The 18,569-nt window shown below is 41.0% G+C and overlaps 1 protein-coding gene across 6 annotated transcripts in view; it reads left to right on the top strand.

The window, feature by feature from the left end:
- Window positions 1–18,569, top strand: part of CFAP47 (cilia and flagella associated protein 47) — a 1,065,013-nt gene that overhangs the window by 419,714 nt on the left and 626,730 nt on the right. For all 6 annotated transcript variants that reach the window (XM_063953487.1, XM_063953488.1, XM_063953489.1 and 3 more), the window contains 2 exons: window positions 2,882–3,016; window positions 5,211–5,323. In XM_063953487.1, the coding sequence (XP_063809557.1) occupies window positions 2,882–3,016; window positions 5,211–5,323 (248 nt within the window). The remainder of the gene's footprint in view (window positions 1–2,881; window positions 3,017–5,210; window positions 5,324–18,569) is intronic.

Raw genomic sequence — 18,569 nt, 5'->3', positions numbered from 1 at the left:
CTAGAGAGATATTGCGCCAGGTCAAGGGACCCTCAGGCGATAGCTGTGGACGCTCTAGTGACACCGTGGGTGTACCAGTCAGTTTATGTGTTCCCTCCTCTGCCTCTCATACCAAGGGTACTGAGAATAATAAGAAAACGAGGAGTAAGAACAATACTCGTGGTTCCGGATTCGCCAAGACGAGCGTGGTACCCGGAACTTCAAGAGATGATCTCAGAGGACCCATTGCCTCTGCCGCTCAGACAGGACCTGCTGCAGCTGGGGCCCTGTCTGTTCCAAGACTTACCGCGGCTGCGTTTGACGGCATGGCGGTTGAACGCCGGATCCTGAAGGAAAAGGGCATTCCGGAGGAAGTCATTCCTACGCTGATTAAAGCCAGGAAAGATGTAACTGCAAAGCATTATCACCGCATATGGCGGATGTATGTTGCTTGGTGTGAGGCCAAAAAGGCCCCAACAGAGGAATTTCAACTGGGTCGATTTCTGCATTTCCTACAAGCAGGAGTGACTATGGGCCTGAAATTAGGCTCCATTAAGGTACAGATCTCGGCTCTGTCGATTTTCTTCCAGAAAGAACTAGCTTCACTACCTGAAGTTCAGACGTTTATTAAGGGAGTGCTGCATATTCAGCCCCCTTTTGTGCCTCCAGTGGCACCTTGGGATCTCAACGTGGTGTTGAGTTTCTTAAAATCACATTGGTTTGAGCCACTTAAAACCGTGGATCTAAAATATCTCACGTGGAAAGTGGTCATGTTATTGGCCTTGGCTTCAGCCAGGCGTGTGTCAGAATTGGCGGCTTTGTCATGTAAAAGCCCTTATCTGATTTTCCATATGGATAGGGCAGAATTGAGGACTCGTCCCCAGTTTCTCCCTAAGGTGGTATCAGCTTTTCACTTGAACCAACCTATTGTGGTGCCTGCGGCTACTAGGGACTTGGAGGATTCCAAGTTGCTGGACGTAGTCAGGGCCTTGAAAATTTATGTTTCCAGGACGGCTAGAGTCAGGAAAACTGACTCGCTATTTATCCTGTAAGCACCCAACAAGCTGGGTGCTCCTGCTTCTAAGCAGACTATTGCTCGCTGGATTTGTAGCACAATTCAGCTAGCGCATTCTGCGGCTGGACTGCCACATCCTAAATCAGTAAAAGCCCATTCCACAAGAAGGTGGGCTCATCCTGGGCGGCTGCCCAAGGGGTCTCGGCTTTACAACTTTGCCGAGCTGCTACTTGGTCAGGGGCAAACACGTTTGCAAAATTCTACAAATTTGATACCCTGGCTGAGGAGGACCTTGAGTTCTCTCATTCGGTGCTGCAGAGTCATCCGCACTCTCCCGCCCGTTTGGGAGCTTTGGTATAATCCCCATGGTCCTTTCGGAGTTCCCAGCATCCACTAGGACGTCAGAGAAAATAAGATTTTACTCACCGGTAAATCTATTTCTCGTAGTCCGTAGTGGATGCTGGGCGCCCGTCCCAAGTGCGGTTTGTCTGCAATACTTGTACATAGTTATTGTTAACTAAAGGGTTATTGTTGAGCCATCTGTTGAGAGGCTCAGTTGTTTTCATACTGTTAAACTGGGTATGGTATCACGAGTTATACGGTGTGATTGGTGTGGCTGGTAAGAGTCTTACCCGGGATTCAAAATCCTTCCTTATTATGTCAGCTCGTCCGGGCACAGTGTCCTAACTGAGGCTTGGAGGAGGGTCATAGTGGGAGGAGCCAGTGCACACCAGGTGACCTAAAAGCTTTATTTAGTTGTGCCCAGTCTCCTGCGGAGCCGCTATTCCCCATGGTCCTTTCGGAGTTCCCAGCATCCACTACGGACGACGAGAAATAGATTTACCGGTGAGTAAAATCTTATTTATGTATAATGAAAGCAAAAGTAAATATGGCCTGAAACCACTAAACATCTCTTTTAATGCCTTAATGATAATTTATGCTGATGCCTTTCCCAAACCTAGGCTCCCATTGTTATAAATACTTAATTGCATGACATATGCCCTCATGTAAATTGCAACATCACATTGCTAAACAGACACATAACCAAATTCATTATAAATAAGGTTAAACTGTCATACAGCCTTTGACCATTTGTGCTCCATACATGCGCTATTTTAAATGGCTAACCTGGAAGCCATAACATGGTCAGATTTGTCAGTATTCTGGTAGTGTATGTGAATGATGGCATATGTCACTGTAATCTGGGGAAACTTGGGGTTTTACTTTATGAAACCAGCAGCAAAGCTTTATGTGGGTTTAATACTAGGGGGCCAATTCATCATCACTTAAGTGCTTATTACACATGATGAAACACTAATTTCTGTATGTTTTATGTACTGGGCCATTCATTACTAGAAGTCCGATAGGGCTACCTGATATTAATGTCTGAAAATGTATAGTTTTTGGAGTTCGCCTGTGAGGAAAAAACGCTACCTACAGATGTCATTTGTTCCCGGAGCCCCGCTCCATTCTATGGAAAGGAGGTCTGGAGTTTCAAAGAGGGATCCAAGTGGATCTCTCTGCCACCTCCTGTGTGTCCAGTGGCTGTGTGCATGTGTGACTTCAGATCACAAATGTGCAACCTCAGGTCACACAAGTCGACAATGGGGGTGGTAAGTTTCAATGGTGAATTGCTCCGGTGATAGGTGTCCCCTGCCACAACTTACACTGAGTTGGATACTTATTCATTGATGCTTCTGGGCCCTATGTCTTTATTTTTTTATTTGATACCTTTAAACATATTTAACAATTATATTAACAATTTTATAGTTATAAATGAGTCAGAAATATGAAGAAAATTTGTATTTCAGCTTTCCTAAAAAATAAAAGGTATCTGTGATTTGTTTTCACTTGTCATTTATATATATTTTTTTCTTCCCCATTTAGGCCACTGATATATGTGATCCGAATCCAGTGATGATGCTAATGCTGTGCGTGTTTTTGCATGAAAACTTACCTCTTTATGTGCCTAAAAAAACAATTACATTCAGTGGGTCACTTCACCAAACTGTTTCACGCCAGGTGATTATGTTTACTGCATCCAATAAGTAGTAGTACTGTATATAGCAGTTTATTAATTATTTTACTGATATTGTAAAGAAGCAGAAGCTTTTAACTCTAGGAACAAGGAATATTGCTAGATTCCATGAAAATAAAAATAAAATAACCATGTGGTTCTTCATTTGGTGTTTTCAAAAATACTAATTTATATAGTGTACAAATTGTACCTTTCTTTGTGAAACATTTCTGTTTCAGTGGTGGAACTACCACCAGTGCAAGCGGTGCCTTGCACTAGGGCCCGCCACTGTGAAGGGGCCCAAAGGCAGCGGGATGTAATGAGTCAAACTGACTCATTACATGCCGCCTGCCACTGTGTGCTGCGGTCCCCCAAGAGGAGAGGAGGAGAGCACAGGGATGCAGCCACAGGGAGAAGGAGGAGGAGGGAGGGGGACTCGGGAGCCTCAGCAGCACAATGTAATTGCTGGAGGCACCGCTGCAGCTGTCCCTCTCCTTCCACATAGGCTGGCCGTCGCCGCTGTGTATGCTGGGATGGGCTTCCCTCATCACAGCAGCGGCCAGCCTATGTGGAAGGAGAGGGACAGCTGCAGTGGCGCCTCCACCAATTACATTACGCTGCTGTGGCTCCCTTCTCCTCCTCCTCCCTCCTCCTCCTTCTCCCCTGCCCGGGATCTGCCACAAGCTGCACCAAGGAGCCTGACTGTCTGAGCCAGTGGAGACAGTAACACCCTTTCTTTCTTTCTTTCTTTCTTTCTTTCTTTCTTTCTTTCTTTCTTTCCTTCTTTCCTTCCCGTAATGTGTGAAAAGGGGACGCTGTCTGCCGTAATGTGTAAAAAGGGGACGCGGACTGCCGTAAAAGTGTAAAAGGGGGACTGTCTGCCATATTGTGTAAAAAAGGGGGACTGTCTGCCGTAATGTGTAAAAAGGGGACTCAGTCTGCCGTAATATGTAAAAAAGGGGACGCTGTCTGCCATAAAAGTGTAAAAAGGGGACTGTCTGCAGTAATGTGTAAAAAAGGGGGACTGTCTGCCATAATGTGTAAAAAGGGGACACTGTCTTCCGTAATGTGTAAAAAGGGGACGCTGTCTGCCATAATGTGTAAAAGGTGGACTCTGTCTGCCGTAATGTGTAAAAAAGGGGACGCTGTCTGCCGTAATGTGTAAAAAAGGGGACGCTGTCTGCCGTAAAAGTGTAAAAAGGGGACACTGTCTTCTGTAATGTGTAAAAAAGGGGACGCTGTCTGCCGTAATGTGTAAAAAAGGGGACGCTGTCTGCCGTAAAAGTGTAAAAAGGGGACACTGTCTTCCGTAATGTGTAAAAGGTGGACTCTGTCTGCCGTAATGTGTAAAAAAGGGGACACTGTCTGCCGTAATGTGTAAAAAAGGGGACGCTGTCTGCCGTAATGTGTAAAAATGGGACGCTGTCTGCCGTAATGTGTAAAAAGGGGGACTGTCTGCCGTAATGTGTAAAAAGGGGACTCTGCCGTAATGTGTAAAAAGGGGATGCTGTCTGCGGTAATGTGTAAAAGGTGGGACGCTGTCTGCCGTAATGTGTAAAAGGTGGACTCTGTCTGCCATAATGTGTAAAAAGGGGACGCTGTCTGCCGTAATGTGTAAAATGGGGGACTGTCTGCCGTAATGTGTAAAAAAGGGGACTCTGCCGTAATGTCTAAAAAGGCGATGCTGTCTGCTGCAATGTGTAAAAGGTGGACTCTGTCTGCCGTAATGTGTAAAAAGGGGACGCTGTCTGCCGTAATGTGTAAAAAGGGATCTACCTGGTGTAGTGGTGCTACTGTGCGAAGTAATTTGAATAATGGACACTACTGTGCACCGTAATATGAATTGGTATTATTTTGTGGCCACACCCCTTCCCCATGAAGCCATGCCCTTATATATTTTTGCGCGCATCTACGGAATGACCACCATAGTGTCTCTTACCTGGAACACATTTGCATTTAAACACTCAAGCTTGTTCCTGAGGAAAGGGTCAACTGATTTCTGAGTAAGAACCCCCTTTCTTAATAAAGTTTGAACAATTTAATATTTTTCATTTGACTCAATTAACTTCAGTTTCACATTGCTATGATTGATTGTTATGTTCCGTATTGCTGGCATTCAGTCACAATTTGTCAGTACAGTACCTATACACAACTGCAGATCAATAGTCTGACCTTTGTAATTTTATGTTGCCGTAATAGGTCCGTCTGAAAAATCCAAGCAGCAAGCCACTAGTGTACAATGCTATAATTGTAGGTCAAGAGTCAGCTGATTTCTCATTGTCTAAAGGAAACACAATAACGATTGCCCCAAAGTAAGTAACCTTTTCCATGGTCTTTATTGGAAGTGACAGCTCAGACAGCTCACTTACAGAAAATACAATTGTTGTATATTAATTATGTATAATAAACATGTATTATTACCAGTAGATATATAGAGGTTTACGTCACTTACACATATTAAGTATGGTAATTTCACTGGGCTTTATTTTGCTTTTGAATTTCTACAAATTTACCAGTGAATATCTTTCTCTTGAGGTCATTACAGTCACACACACACAAAAAATGCTTATCTTTAGTATCTCAAAAAGAAGAAAATCTGTCTATCTATCTATCTATCTATCTATCTATCTATCTATCTATCTATCTATCTATCTATCTATCTATCTGTCTATCTGTCTATCTGTCTATAACTGTATCTAGTGTTATTTCAACTTTTTTATACCACCACTGGCCAGAATCATGCTAGGTAAACAATGCCCTTGCTAAATTACCCCTCCCATTACATCATCCTGTGGAAATTATCCTGACAGGGAGTGAAATCAAGGAATTGGTACAGACCACCCCCTGCCCTGACCTGGTTTGTGCATAAGGAAAGAGCACTAAAGACATTAGTTTCATCTCCAGAACAATGCAGTCAATGGTCAGCAATCATATTTCGACACAATGTCAACAGTTGTGTTGACACTGTTAAAATGTCAACATGCAACACATCAGCATTCTCAGAATATTGAGAGGGGAAATGTTGACATGGTCAGAATATCAACATTAGTGTTATGCTGCAGGCAAGAGAGTTAGGGATAGGCTGTGGGGGACTAGGGGTAGACATTAGAGGGAGAGTTAAGGTTAAGGATTAGGGTCAGGGATATAGAGATAGGGGAGAAATGCTTGCCAAAATGCTGACGGATTGGCTGGCTGACCCAGAAGTTACTCGGTAGGCTCCACTGCAGCCAACATTCTGGCAGGTCGACATTTCATCGTTGTCTATATTATGAATGTTGACATAGTCAACATCAATATTATGACCATATCAACATGATGAATGTCAGCATTATGGCTGTTGACATATCATACCCAACCTGCATCAATTTTCTACATTTATGCTACTTCTCTGCCTCATAAAACTGATGCCAAATGTTCTATGCTGAATCTTCCCCATAAACCTCTATCTAACAAGGACAACTGGCTTTTCTGACAATTTGAATCCTTGCGCCATCATTAGGTTTTATATAGAAATACAGGAGAGTGGTATATTAGGTGGACATTGAGAATGTTGACAATATTACTGTATGTCAATATGGTTTGAATGTTGATAATGAGGATGTCAGCATGCTTGGTACATTATGTTGACATTTAACATGTTCACATTCACCATGTCAACACTGACATAATGCCGACATGCCAAAAAGTCAACACTGTGAATGGCAATAACTGTATTTTAAGGTAAATTTAACTTTAAGCCTAATCCTACCCGAATTGCAGTCTAACCCTAACCTAACCTTAAACCTGGAATAATGAGTTTGTGCTTGAGCATTGCACATTGTTAGTATTGCATTGTGGGTGTGAGCTGGAGAACACCAATTATGTAGTACAAATGGTAAAGTACCTGTATATAGATGACTCCCCTAAAGAAAGTGATTTAGCATTATTGACAGGGCACCAAAAATACATTTGAAGGGCTTATTAGGAAAAATGAGGATTGCGTTGCTCTCTGAGGTTTATTTTCTAAAACGGTTTGAAAAAGTTCAGTATTACATGCACTATAGGCAATTGTGGGTGTTATAGGGTAGGTGAGGTTATACTTTTTTAGATAGTGTTATTGGGGTGTATACTACTACTGCATGGAGTACCTTCTGTACATACCTGGTCCTGTGCCTTCGTTTTACAGCCTATTCTAATAGGTACAGATGGGTCCTCCGTTATCTTGACTGTTTCTGCGCCTAGATGGAGGTTTAGTCATGCCTAGGTGATAGCTTAGGTTACTGAGTTTAATCACAGACAGGCACGTTGAGGCGATACTAGATACTCAGCATGCAATACACATCACCACTGGGTGACTAATGCTCCACTAATCCAGTACTTTAGATCGAATAGTGGCGGATTGATCTACAGCTCTGGCAAATGGTCAGTGACGACTATAATGTTAATAGATGGTGACCAATGGTCAGACGGAGAGAGTTTAAAAAATAAATAAGTAGTTTATACAGACACAAATGAACATGTTAAAACACTTGTGTATGCAGACGCAAGATTGTGTATGCAGACGCAACTAATGTGTGAAAGGAAGTATGTACAGTGCATAAATACTGTGCTTTTGAAATACATGTACAGATGTATCCACCGTTATTTTGAGTAGTTTTCTGTGCCTAGTCACAACATGATTTATTAGCATAAACCCTTCAGCTATTGTTCTCAACTGCAATACAATACAGAGAACAATACAGCAGGGGATTAAGTAATTACAGCAGGGGATTAAATCTGACTGGCCATTCACAGTTAATCCTATTAACCATCAAGGTAAATGTGGATACATCTGTATGAGCGTCCGAGTCCCCTAAGGCATAAACCAACACCAATGGGAAGGGATCGCTCTTTGCAGTACTTTTACACATGAACTTGTGAATCTCTCATGAAGCGTCGTGGGCTAGCGATGAAGGCTCCCACCTCCCACACTGAGAGTCCCGGGTTCGAGTCCCAAAGTGCCAACCATTTTTTCTTTTTTATGTGTTCCCGTGACATTCACTTTATTATAATTTTTTTTTGTTATACATTCAATGGAAGGGTGCACACAGGTTTCACATAAATCAGAGTAAATCTGCAGGAGCAATTCATTCCGCTATATACAAATGCACAGCGGTAATGAGTATAAATTAGTGTATTCTGACGCACCTAACTGAGCAACACAGTACTGTAGATCATTGGCATTTGTGTATTGTACCTGACCTGATCTCCCTCCCTGTCTACTGCATGACCTGTGCAGGCTCCCAGGGGGGAAAAGGGCGATGGGGGTAGTGGGAGGCGGTGGAAAATACTGTGCTTTTGAAATACAAGTATGAGCGTCCAAGTCCCCTTAGGCATTTTGGTGCTCCTACCCCCTATATTTTAAATAGGAACAGTGTGCACATTCAGTGCCAGCCCAAAATGGTGCATGTTCTTGCTGGGAAGGGGCATGGCAACACAATAATTCCCCCAGTTGAAATTACACAGCACAGTACTGCAACTTTATTCACATTATATCATGCAATAGTGTCTTTTATTCTCGTTACATCACATGGTAGTACCACATTACCCCTCACAGTAGTGCCCCTTATTCACATTACACCACACCATATTGCTCTTTATTCACATTAGACCATGCAGTAGTGCTCTTTCTTTACGTTACGCCACAAAGTACTGTAGTACACCTTATACACATAATGCCACACATTAGTAATGCATTTCATATTTCAATTTTCATATTTCATTTCATAGAGCCACAGTCACACACAGAATATAGGCATGCTGCATATAATTTTAATCAGCAGAAGCTGCTTGTGCCCCTTTTGACTAGTTTGCCTAGGCCTAGGGCCGGCTCTGTATATTACAATAGAAAAAATAATAGTGTCAGGGAAAAAAACACCTCATGACAGATACTGTACACAGGCTCATGTCTAAATGTACAGTAAGCAGTGATCCTTTGCCATTGGTTTTAGATTAAGCGCTAATGGCTAGGGGACTTGGATGCTCACGTACTGTACTGTATCCCAGACTTCAATAGACCACACTGTTGCTTGAACTCCTTGTTTTGTATTTGTATACTGTGCACTATACAGTATTTATTAATTGATCATTCTACGGTACCTCATTGCCCCTGTGTACTGTTATTTTAGCTAGGGGATTGTGATGCTCCCTCTGCATTAGCCTATAGCCTGCAAAACTTATGCCGTCGCTTATTCCATATCCGAGCGATGCCATGAGGTGAGGGTTCATGGGTGGTGGTCATTTTGTCAGTTTGCTATGCGATCGAGTCCGCTGTACCATAATGTGCATAGAGCTCGCTTATGCCTATTGCCCCTGTGTATTTTAGCTAGGGGATTGTGTCGCTTCTTCAGCATTGCCCCGTGGCCTGTAAAACTTATGCTGTCGCTCACTCCATAGCCGAGTGCTTCCACACGGTGGGGGTTCACATGCCCCAGGCATTTTGTCAGTTTGCAATGCGATCAAGTCCGGTGTACTGTAATGTGCATAGAGCTCGCTTATCCTTATCGCCCCTGTTTATTTTAGCTAGGGGATTGTGACGCTCCTTCAGCATTGCCCCGTAGCCTGCAAAATGTGTGCTGTTACTTGCTCCGTAGCCGAGTGCCTCCATGGGACAAGGAGTCACAGGTGGTAGCCATTTCAATTGAGGCTGCCTTGCTACAGAATTGTATGTGTACCATACGGTGCATAGAACCTTAAGAGTAGAAATGCTCCTGGAAGTGGAAGAAACTAACATGCATTCGTACTTTAGGAATCGAACCCGGGACTCTAAGTATAGAAAGCGGAACACTTCACCACTAGGACACTTCGCCGCCGGCAGATGAATAAATCCATTGGTTTTGATTATGCCGTAATGGCTACAGGATTAGGATGCTAGCATACAATATCCCTAACATCAATAGGCAACAATGTGCATGTACTGTACAGTAACACGTCTTTTTGCGTCTGTGTACACTACTGGTTTTATGTTGAGTTATCTGACTTGGACGCTCACATATTTCTTAAGTACTGTAAATGGACCATACTGTGGCTTTATCACGTTTGTTTGCATCTGCATGTACTGTACTACAGTATTTGCATCTGTACTGTTATATACTGAAAAAATGTAGCGTAATGAGACGCACTAGTAAAGTAGTTTGTACTATGTACTTCAGTATTGTATTTTACAGGAGACCACACACATGCACAGTGGTGATTGTAAAAAGCAACAACTGGTGGATGATCGCAGGTATTACACGTAAAGATAACGTCAAACGCTCTGTACGCCTCTGTGCGATTAGGCGCGCCTCTCTGTGAACAGGCGCGCCTCCCTGCACCCTGTTACGCTGCGTATGCCCAATCATGACTAACGCCTCAGCCAGTCAAGATAACAGAGGACCCATCTGTATTCTGTGCCACACACCCTGAGTCTTGGTACACCTGTGGCTGAGTTGTATTCTTGATCTTCTCATACTGGAGTGTGGAGGTAGGGATGTAGGGATGCCTCATCGACACAAAGAAAAGAAGATCTCAGTTGTGGGTGCACTGGAACACCAATAAAAAGTTCAATCTTTATTGGTATACATTAAAACATTTTCTGCATAATGTGAAATAAGGTGAAATTTACTAAACAAAAAAAATTAATAAAGGGTGAAATTATAATAAAAGGTATATTAAAATAGAATTAAATAGTCAAAGCTACTATAATACACTGTGGTAGAGAGTGTATTATAGTAACTGACTATTTAATTCTATTTTAATATACCTTTTATTATAATTTCACCTTTTATTATTTTTTCTGTTTTGTAAATTTCACCTTATTCACATTATGCAATTTTTTTAATGTATACCTATAAAGATTGAACATTTTATTGTTTTCCCAGAGCACCCACGATTGAGCTCTTCTTTTCTTTGTGTCAATGATTCTCCTTGTGAGTAGTGGGTTAGCACCTCAAAGCAAATAGCCATTGTATAGCTTATATTACTAAATGCTTAATTCTGAGAGGGGATAAACCATCTGAGTACCTACCAATAAAACTGGTGCGGGATATCTTTTGGTGTCTTTATATGTAGGGATGCCTGTTGTACCACAAAGGGTCTGTTGGTCAAACCTGTTTTGCAGCTTGCTCTTTGGTGTGCCGGCTGAGCTGCTGGCTGCTGACCTCCTCTATGACCCTGGGTGCCGGGCGGCTGGGTAGCCATGAGTGATCTCACCGGGCTTGTAATTTATATCCCTTTCACATCGCACAAATAACCTGGTATATTGCTGGGATGATGCGGGTTGATGTGCGGTGTTATAGGGTGTTATTCCCGGGTCTGGTGCGGTGTGAACGGGTTACACAGGTCAATGCGATCCAGGACCCATTTACACTATGTAGGAGATGATGTGGAGATGATCTCATCTCCAAGTGCCACCTTCGCTCCGATGATGCCAACGCCGCCTCCTCCCCCACCCCGATAGCAACCAGTCCCAACATATTGTCGGGTCGCGTTGCCAGTTTGAAAGGGGTCTCTATCAGGTCGCACCTGGGAAGGACCCATGTACAATTCCTGGGTGTGACCAGCTTTTGCGGTGTGAAAGGGGTATTAATTTGAATGCACTCAATTTCTCAAACATGACTGTTTAAAGGTTATATTTCACCTCTTCTGACATTATAGTTTTGATGTGAAATTTCTCTTAACAGTATCAGCACTATTTAAGGAACATATTACATAGTACATAAGTGTATTTATGTTAAATTTGAATTTGAAGTAGTGACATTATGTCTATGTGACCTAAGGGGGTAGGTTAAGGGGATAATCACCTACTTTAGGGAAGGATACTATGGTGGGGTCCTGATTATTAAGATGGACCTCAAGAGAGTGAAGCTGTTGTAAGGAGTATAAGTTAAAGGGTTTATTTGCTAAATATTTATATTCAATATTCAATATGTGGGAGGGAACGATATTGCTCACACAGGCACAGCCCGTTTATTGTGTTCCACAGGCAGCAGCCAGCAGGGGTCCCCAGAAACAACCCTGATTACCAGATAGGCCTTTTGGGAGCTGCATCGTTGTGTGACCATAAACTGGTTTATATGTGGGCAATGATGATATTTTCTTCAGATGCCTCTATTTTAGGTCGATATATCATTAGAATATATCTGTAATTCAATTGGAAATACAGATGTAAAAACACAAGTGTGCGGACGCATCATTGCTCATATGCAATAGGTGTATCTTTACAGACTCCAAATGATGTCCTTAATGTAAAGCGATAAACGGTATGGCCAAATACAGCCTGTAAAGGGGATGTAGTTAATATCCCGGCGGCCGTGATCCCGGCGGTCAGAATACTGGTGCTGGGATCCCAACTGCTGAGAATGATGACAGCTATTGTCTATTATACTTTATATTATATAAATATATTATATATTATATAAATATATAATATATTATATATATATATATATATATATATAATATATATTATATAAATATATATTATAATAACATGGCTATTCCCACTCGTGGGGGCTTTATAGCGCTCACCCCGCTGCCGGCATTCTGATGACCGGGATCCCGGTGTTGGTATACTGACCACAGGGTCCTGGCCGCCGGGATTCCAACCCCAAACCCTGTAAAGCTACAGTATCTGAACATTGTGTAATTTATGAATTTAAATTCAACAGCATTGTATTTAATATTGTCATTGAAAGATTTGTGCAGAGTCAGACACATAATATGATGTATTCAATACCTAAGAACACAAGTAACTTGCAGTTTTGAAGTACTGGTCCATCAAAATGGTCAGACAGTCACATTTGTGAGCATTTACAAATTGGATTAGATTGTGTTGTTTGCATTTACATTCAACACACTTATCAATGATTGCATAACACACAACTGTATTGTGCGTTATGCAATCAAGTTAAGATAATCTCACATGCAAAGATGTTACAGGGGGTAACATTTTTGCATGTGAGATTATCTTAATTTGAATTTTTTTAATCTGAATTTTGTGCTCTTTGACTGTGACAATCATTTAATGTAATGGCAGTGATCTTTCCTACAAACTTTACTGGTAGAACACTTTTTAGAATATGTCAAATTGCTAGGAAAATGAAAATGAGTGCATTTTTGTTTGTGAATTACTATGAAACTTTTATGCTGTGTACTTTTAGCCTTATGTCAGCAAATCAGAAATGTATACTTACATGGCTGTTGGCAATGGATTTTGCATCAAAGCATAATATCATTTAAAATAACAGCTTAAATTTTTGACAAGTTAATACCTTGCTTGTTTCTTTTTTTCCATTTCAGTGCCTTATTAGCACCTTCTAGTTTTGGAAGAAAACTCTGTTCATATTTAACTGCTGTTACAGAATGTCAAGCTAATTTGGCAGAAGGAATAGAGGGAGAATGATTTGAACTGTTCCTGATGCATGCAGAATTGCTGCACTGCACATCCCTTTATTATAGTTAAATGCTTTTTGATGTACAGTATTTCCATTTGGTTTGTTTCCAGCAAGAGTAACAAAACATTTTAAATTGGTTGCAGCCTGGCATTAGATTTTGTATTACAGGGACATTGTTGCTGATTTGTCCATTTCATTCTAATTGATTCCAATCCTTCAACTCAGCAAACTGATTGATGATAGAATGCAACTCCATAAATTATATGTATCAACACTTTTACGAGCTTGTCCCCAAATGCTTATAGCTAATATATAAAGGTTATTTAAGTCATCCACAACATAAATATGGTTGCCCATGTACTAAGTACAGCAGTAAAAGGTAATGCTAATTTAAAAGCATTGCACTGTATCGTAGATGGGCTTCTTTTTAATAACATAGTGCTATTAGCATAACCAGGCTCATCATACTGTATGTCTGTTTCCATTATGCCACACTGTAGTACAGAGCTGGCCAAACCAGTCCTCGAGATCTACCACCACTTCACATTTTCCAGACCACCTAGCTGGTGCACAGGTGTAGTCATTACTAATTAAGATGTGCTGCATTCATTCCTAACTGACAATTCTACAGATCTCCAGGAGGCCTAGAAAACATGAACTGTTGGTAGATCTCGAGGACCGGTTTGGCCAGCCCTGCTGTAGAACAAATGTTGATATTCATTAAAGCACACGTGTGCTTATTGCATTATTTTATTTAATTAGCATCAAATCAAAGTTAATCTGAGGAGGAGGTGATGGTGCTGGAATGGATGGTATACGTTATACAAACATAAGAGTTTATTTCACATATAGTTTTGGCACACTTAGAAAAAAGTATCATACTACTAAAACAAGTTAACTATAGTCACTGTCAAATTCAACTGATGAAAGACAGTCTGAAGTGGACAGTGTTGGACTGGAGCATGTAGAGCCCATAGGGGGATTTCACTGGCAGGGGACCATATTTAGGTGTGTGGTCAACTTTCAGAGGGGGTGTGGCCAGCTACCACAAAGACTTGGCTAACTACAGTATTAGAGAGTGTGTGGTCTGGGCCCCTTGATAAATATATACAGTAAATACTGAATATGTAGGCAAAAATTTTTTTCCCACTTGCTTTCCTAATTATACAACATTGAGCACTTTAAGTGCAGAAAACAATGGCCTTGAATCACTTCACACATGATACTACACAGCGCTGTGAATACACAGAATAGTCTTTTGACATTCAGTGGAATATATATATATATATATATATATATATATACGGTTGCCTCCTATTTTTACCATTTTCTTCACCCTCAATTCAAAATCACTATATATGACTTATATTTTTTATTCTTAATCTCTTATGGACATGTTTTCTCATTGTAAGAAAGAATATTCTAGCTTGAGGCAAACAAGTGTAACTAGTCAAGTTATTCAGTTTACCAAAGTTATCTTTATTACATGCCAGAAAAATGGTTGTACTGTATTGTGTTCCTTCTCAGTGTTTTACAATGTTTGGTTTTTAAAATAGAAAATTGGGTCTGTAAACAAAAACTCTATAATATAATATATTCTTTATATTTATATATTAAGATTGAATGCCAACCCCTCACACAAGTTTCTAATGCCACTATATTTGAGACACAACTACAATCAATGTAACATTTTGTAAAAAATATATGGTATTATTCCTTTTATTTATTTATTTATAACCATATAAATTTGATCTAAGACACGGTTTGTAAGGGAGGTGTTATATGGACATTTTTGCCACACTAGAGACACTGGCATATACTGTATGTTTAATTTAACATGAAAATATGCCAAAATATCCAACTATCTTATTATCATCATCACTTTCTGCTCTGGTCTCTATTCCCCTTTCATACACATTTGCTGTTTACCATCCCTTTCCTCCATGTGTCTTGTCCATGATGCCTCTTACTCTTTTATTATTGCTTCCCTCTTTTTTGTGTGGCCAAGCTAGGAAGCTCTTGAGGAGAGAAGGGTATGTGAGAGGGCCATGATTAGAATAATAATTTAACGTGCATGTTACCAATGTCATTTGCACAAACTCCTTAGTCGGAAGAAGGTGCCACTGAACCATGATTGCTTGGCTCTCAGTTTAGTTTAAACATGTCAGCGTTACAGTAGTTTAGCACAACAGCCTGGAAAATAACCAGGAACATATCGGGAACTTAGTGTTCCCTTAATTGTTTGTCCCTGATTGATGCTAACATTTGAGTGTGGTTGGTGGCACTGGGGGCAGAAACTGTTAGTCTCTCCTATGTCTCTGTGTCTTGGGTGGTCATCTCATCTGCCCCTTATTATTGTCCCCAACTACTGGGGGAAGGACAGGGGCAGAGGTGGTGGTCATGTGAAGCCCTCATTTTTTTTGAGGGAGTGGCGAGACCAAGGACTGCTTTGCGACATTCAGTTTCCTTGACCTCACAAGCCGCCCTGTAACGGCCAGCCTGAGTATTCAGCTGGCAGCCTGCAAGGAACATCGCATTGATCACATGCTGTGGCATGGTCACAGCTCCTCCCAAAAAGTACCACTCTCAGGATTCCACAAAGAAAATAATGATCACATACTGCAGGACATCACTGGGGTCAGTGACACCTGATGCACTAGACAGCTTCATCCCTGCGTGTGTCGGAGATGCACGCACCTGAAAAGTGTCAATGGCCTCATGCAAAGGGTCGTGACCTTGCAGGCCAGTCCCATTTACATCACTCTGGGGGCATGCCTAGCACTGAAGGTGGTGGGCTGCCCCCGGAGACTTGTGTGCCTGCATTGCCGGCTTCTCCTCAGTGACAGGAGCCGAGTGAGATAGATATCCCCTGAAAGAAATGAAGAAAAAAATAGCGGTAGTGGTGTTGAGGGATTAAATCATTTACATTTTTAGTACTGTCATTCCCTGAAATATTCTTGTATGTTTAGCATGAAATTAATATGACAAAGTTTCCTTGTGTAGAGGTCAAAAACTTGAAACATTTTCTCTGACTTGCTTGAGCCTCTTTTAATGTGTTTCTCTCATGGGACTGAGCTCATCACTGAAATACTGCTGAGACAGTAATGACTTCTCTTTCGGAAGCTGCCTCTGTGGCTGGCTTTTTACCAAGTACTGCAAGTCATGAAAGCTATGTAGAGAACATGAGTGGATTATTTTATCTCTTAAAAGTGTGAAATAAATGAATGCCATATGTGCAATTCAATAATTGATACTAATTATATTTACACATAATTGGTACACACATATATCAATAGGTTAAAACTACATCAAAGATTCATTTGACTGATATAAGAGATAGATAACAAAATTGGAAAGAAAATTAATAATTTGGTTAGAAATAAACAACTTGCCATATGTTCTCGTCTGTCCCTAAGTATAGTATATTTGACAGCTGATCCCTTATGGACAGCCATGCTATATTACCAGCAGTGTGGAACAGATGCATGTCTACCAGAACATTAAGTTATATGAGCTAAATACTGTGACAAAATGAACATAATTATATATAAGACGTTCACTTTATATTTTCACACAGTTATGAGGCATGATGAGAAAATGTAGCTGAGTACATATAATATATAGAGAGGCTGAATTGCTTAAACGGAGAGTTCTAAATCCTTGATACAGTATAATTTGTCTTGAGTCTATTTGCTGCAACCTAAAATGTTAATATACAGTGAAGTACAACATGAATATGCAATATCAGTTATGTCTTAAATACAATATACTGTAAATACAGCAGTGTAGTACTACTGTAAATAGAGCGCACTATATCATATACTATATTGACATGTACCTATTGCCTACTTGTAGTGGAGCAGACAGTTTGTGTCCTGAAGTTCTAATCATGAGAACACAGCCTACTAAGTCAATGTTCTTCCTGAGAACTAATAACATCTCTGAGGTGTAAGGCAGGCATTGCTCCTCTTGCTACAGTGATTTCACTAGAATCTAGTAAATTGATAAGCCAAATTCTGGAACAGTATTGTTCCAGACTGCTGCTGCTGCGTGTATGCAACAGATGTATGTTAAACAAAGGGTTAAGCCTAACAACAATAAACAAAGTTCATAGTATATATTCATACTAAGGAATGCAGAAATAATGGACAGAGAGTTGTTTACTGCGTTTATGTTTTTATTATAGTGCACTTTAAAAATAAGAAGGAAAAAATGAAAGAAAGAAAATGCAATCCAGTGTCAAATGTTTGGCAGCCACAAATAACATTAGACAAATTAAATCAGTCATAAAGTATTTATTATTATTATTAATATTATTATTATCCTTTATTTATATGGCATCGCAAGGGTTCTGCAGCACCCGATTACATAATACATAAGCAAATAATTAAAAGAGGAAAACAGCGACTTAAAGTTGAAGACAATATAGGACAAGTACAGGGTAAAAAAACATACTGTAGCTACATCAGCAGACGACACTGAAATAAGTAACAGGGTGGAAGAAAACCGCAGGATTTGGTGCAGTTGAAGATTTTTAAAATAAGAAAAGGATAAGCACAAGAGGGCCCTGCTCATGAGAGCTTACATTCAAAAGGGTAGGGCCAGACAGACAGGGGTGACACAGATGGGGTAGACAGAGAGCGTGGAACAGAGGGTTTGGATGAGATTTGGTTGGGTTTAGTGAAGAAGTGGGTCTTGAGAGCCTGTTTGAAGTCTTCTAGAGAGGTGGAGAGTCTGAGGGGGAGAGGTAGAGTATTCCAGAGAAAGGGAGTAGCACGTGAATAATCTTGGAGGTAGGAGTAGGAGGAAGTAATCAGTAGGCAGGAGAGGCGGCATGCATTAGCAGAGCGAAGAGGACGGGTGGAAGTATAAAGGGAGATAAGGTCAGAGATGCAAATGGGGAGAGGAGTGGGTGGGGGCTTTGTAGGCGAGTGTGAGAAGCTTGAATTGGATTCTGAAAGGGAAGGGAAGCCAGGGAAGGGCTTTTAGGAGAGGGGTGGTGGACATAGTGCGTTTGGTGAGGAAGATGAGCTGGGCTGCGGCATTGAGGATAGATTGGAGTGGAGAGAGGCATTTGTCATGGATGCCCGGCAGGAGGAGATTACAGTAGTTTAGTCTGGAGATAACCAGTGAGTGGATAAGGATCTTAGCAGCACTTGGTCTGATC

Source organism: Pseudophryne corroboree, chromosome 2 (assembly GCF_028390025.1).
Source record: "Pseudophryne corroboree isolate aPseCor3 chromosome 2, aPseCor3.hap2, whole genome shotgun sequence".
In the NCBI taxonomy this organism is placed as follows: domain Eukaryota; kingdom Metazoa; phylum Chordata; class Amphibia; order Anura; family Myobatrachidae; genus Pseudophryne; species Pseudophryne corroboree.
This window is presented reverse-complemented; position numbering and strand designations above follow the sequence as displayed.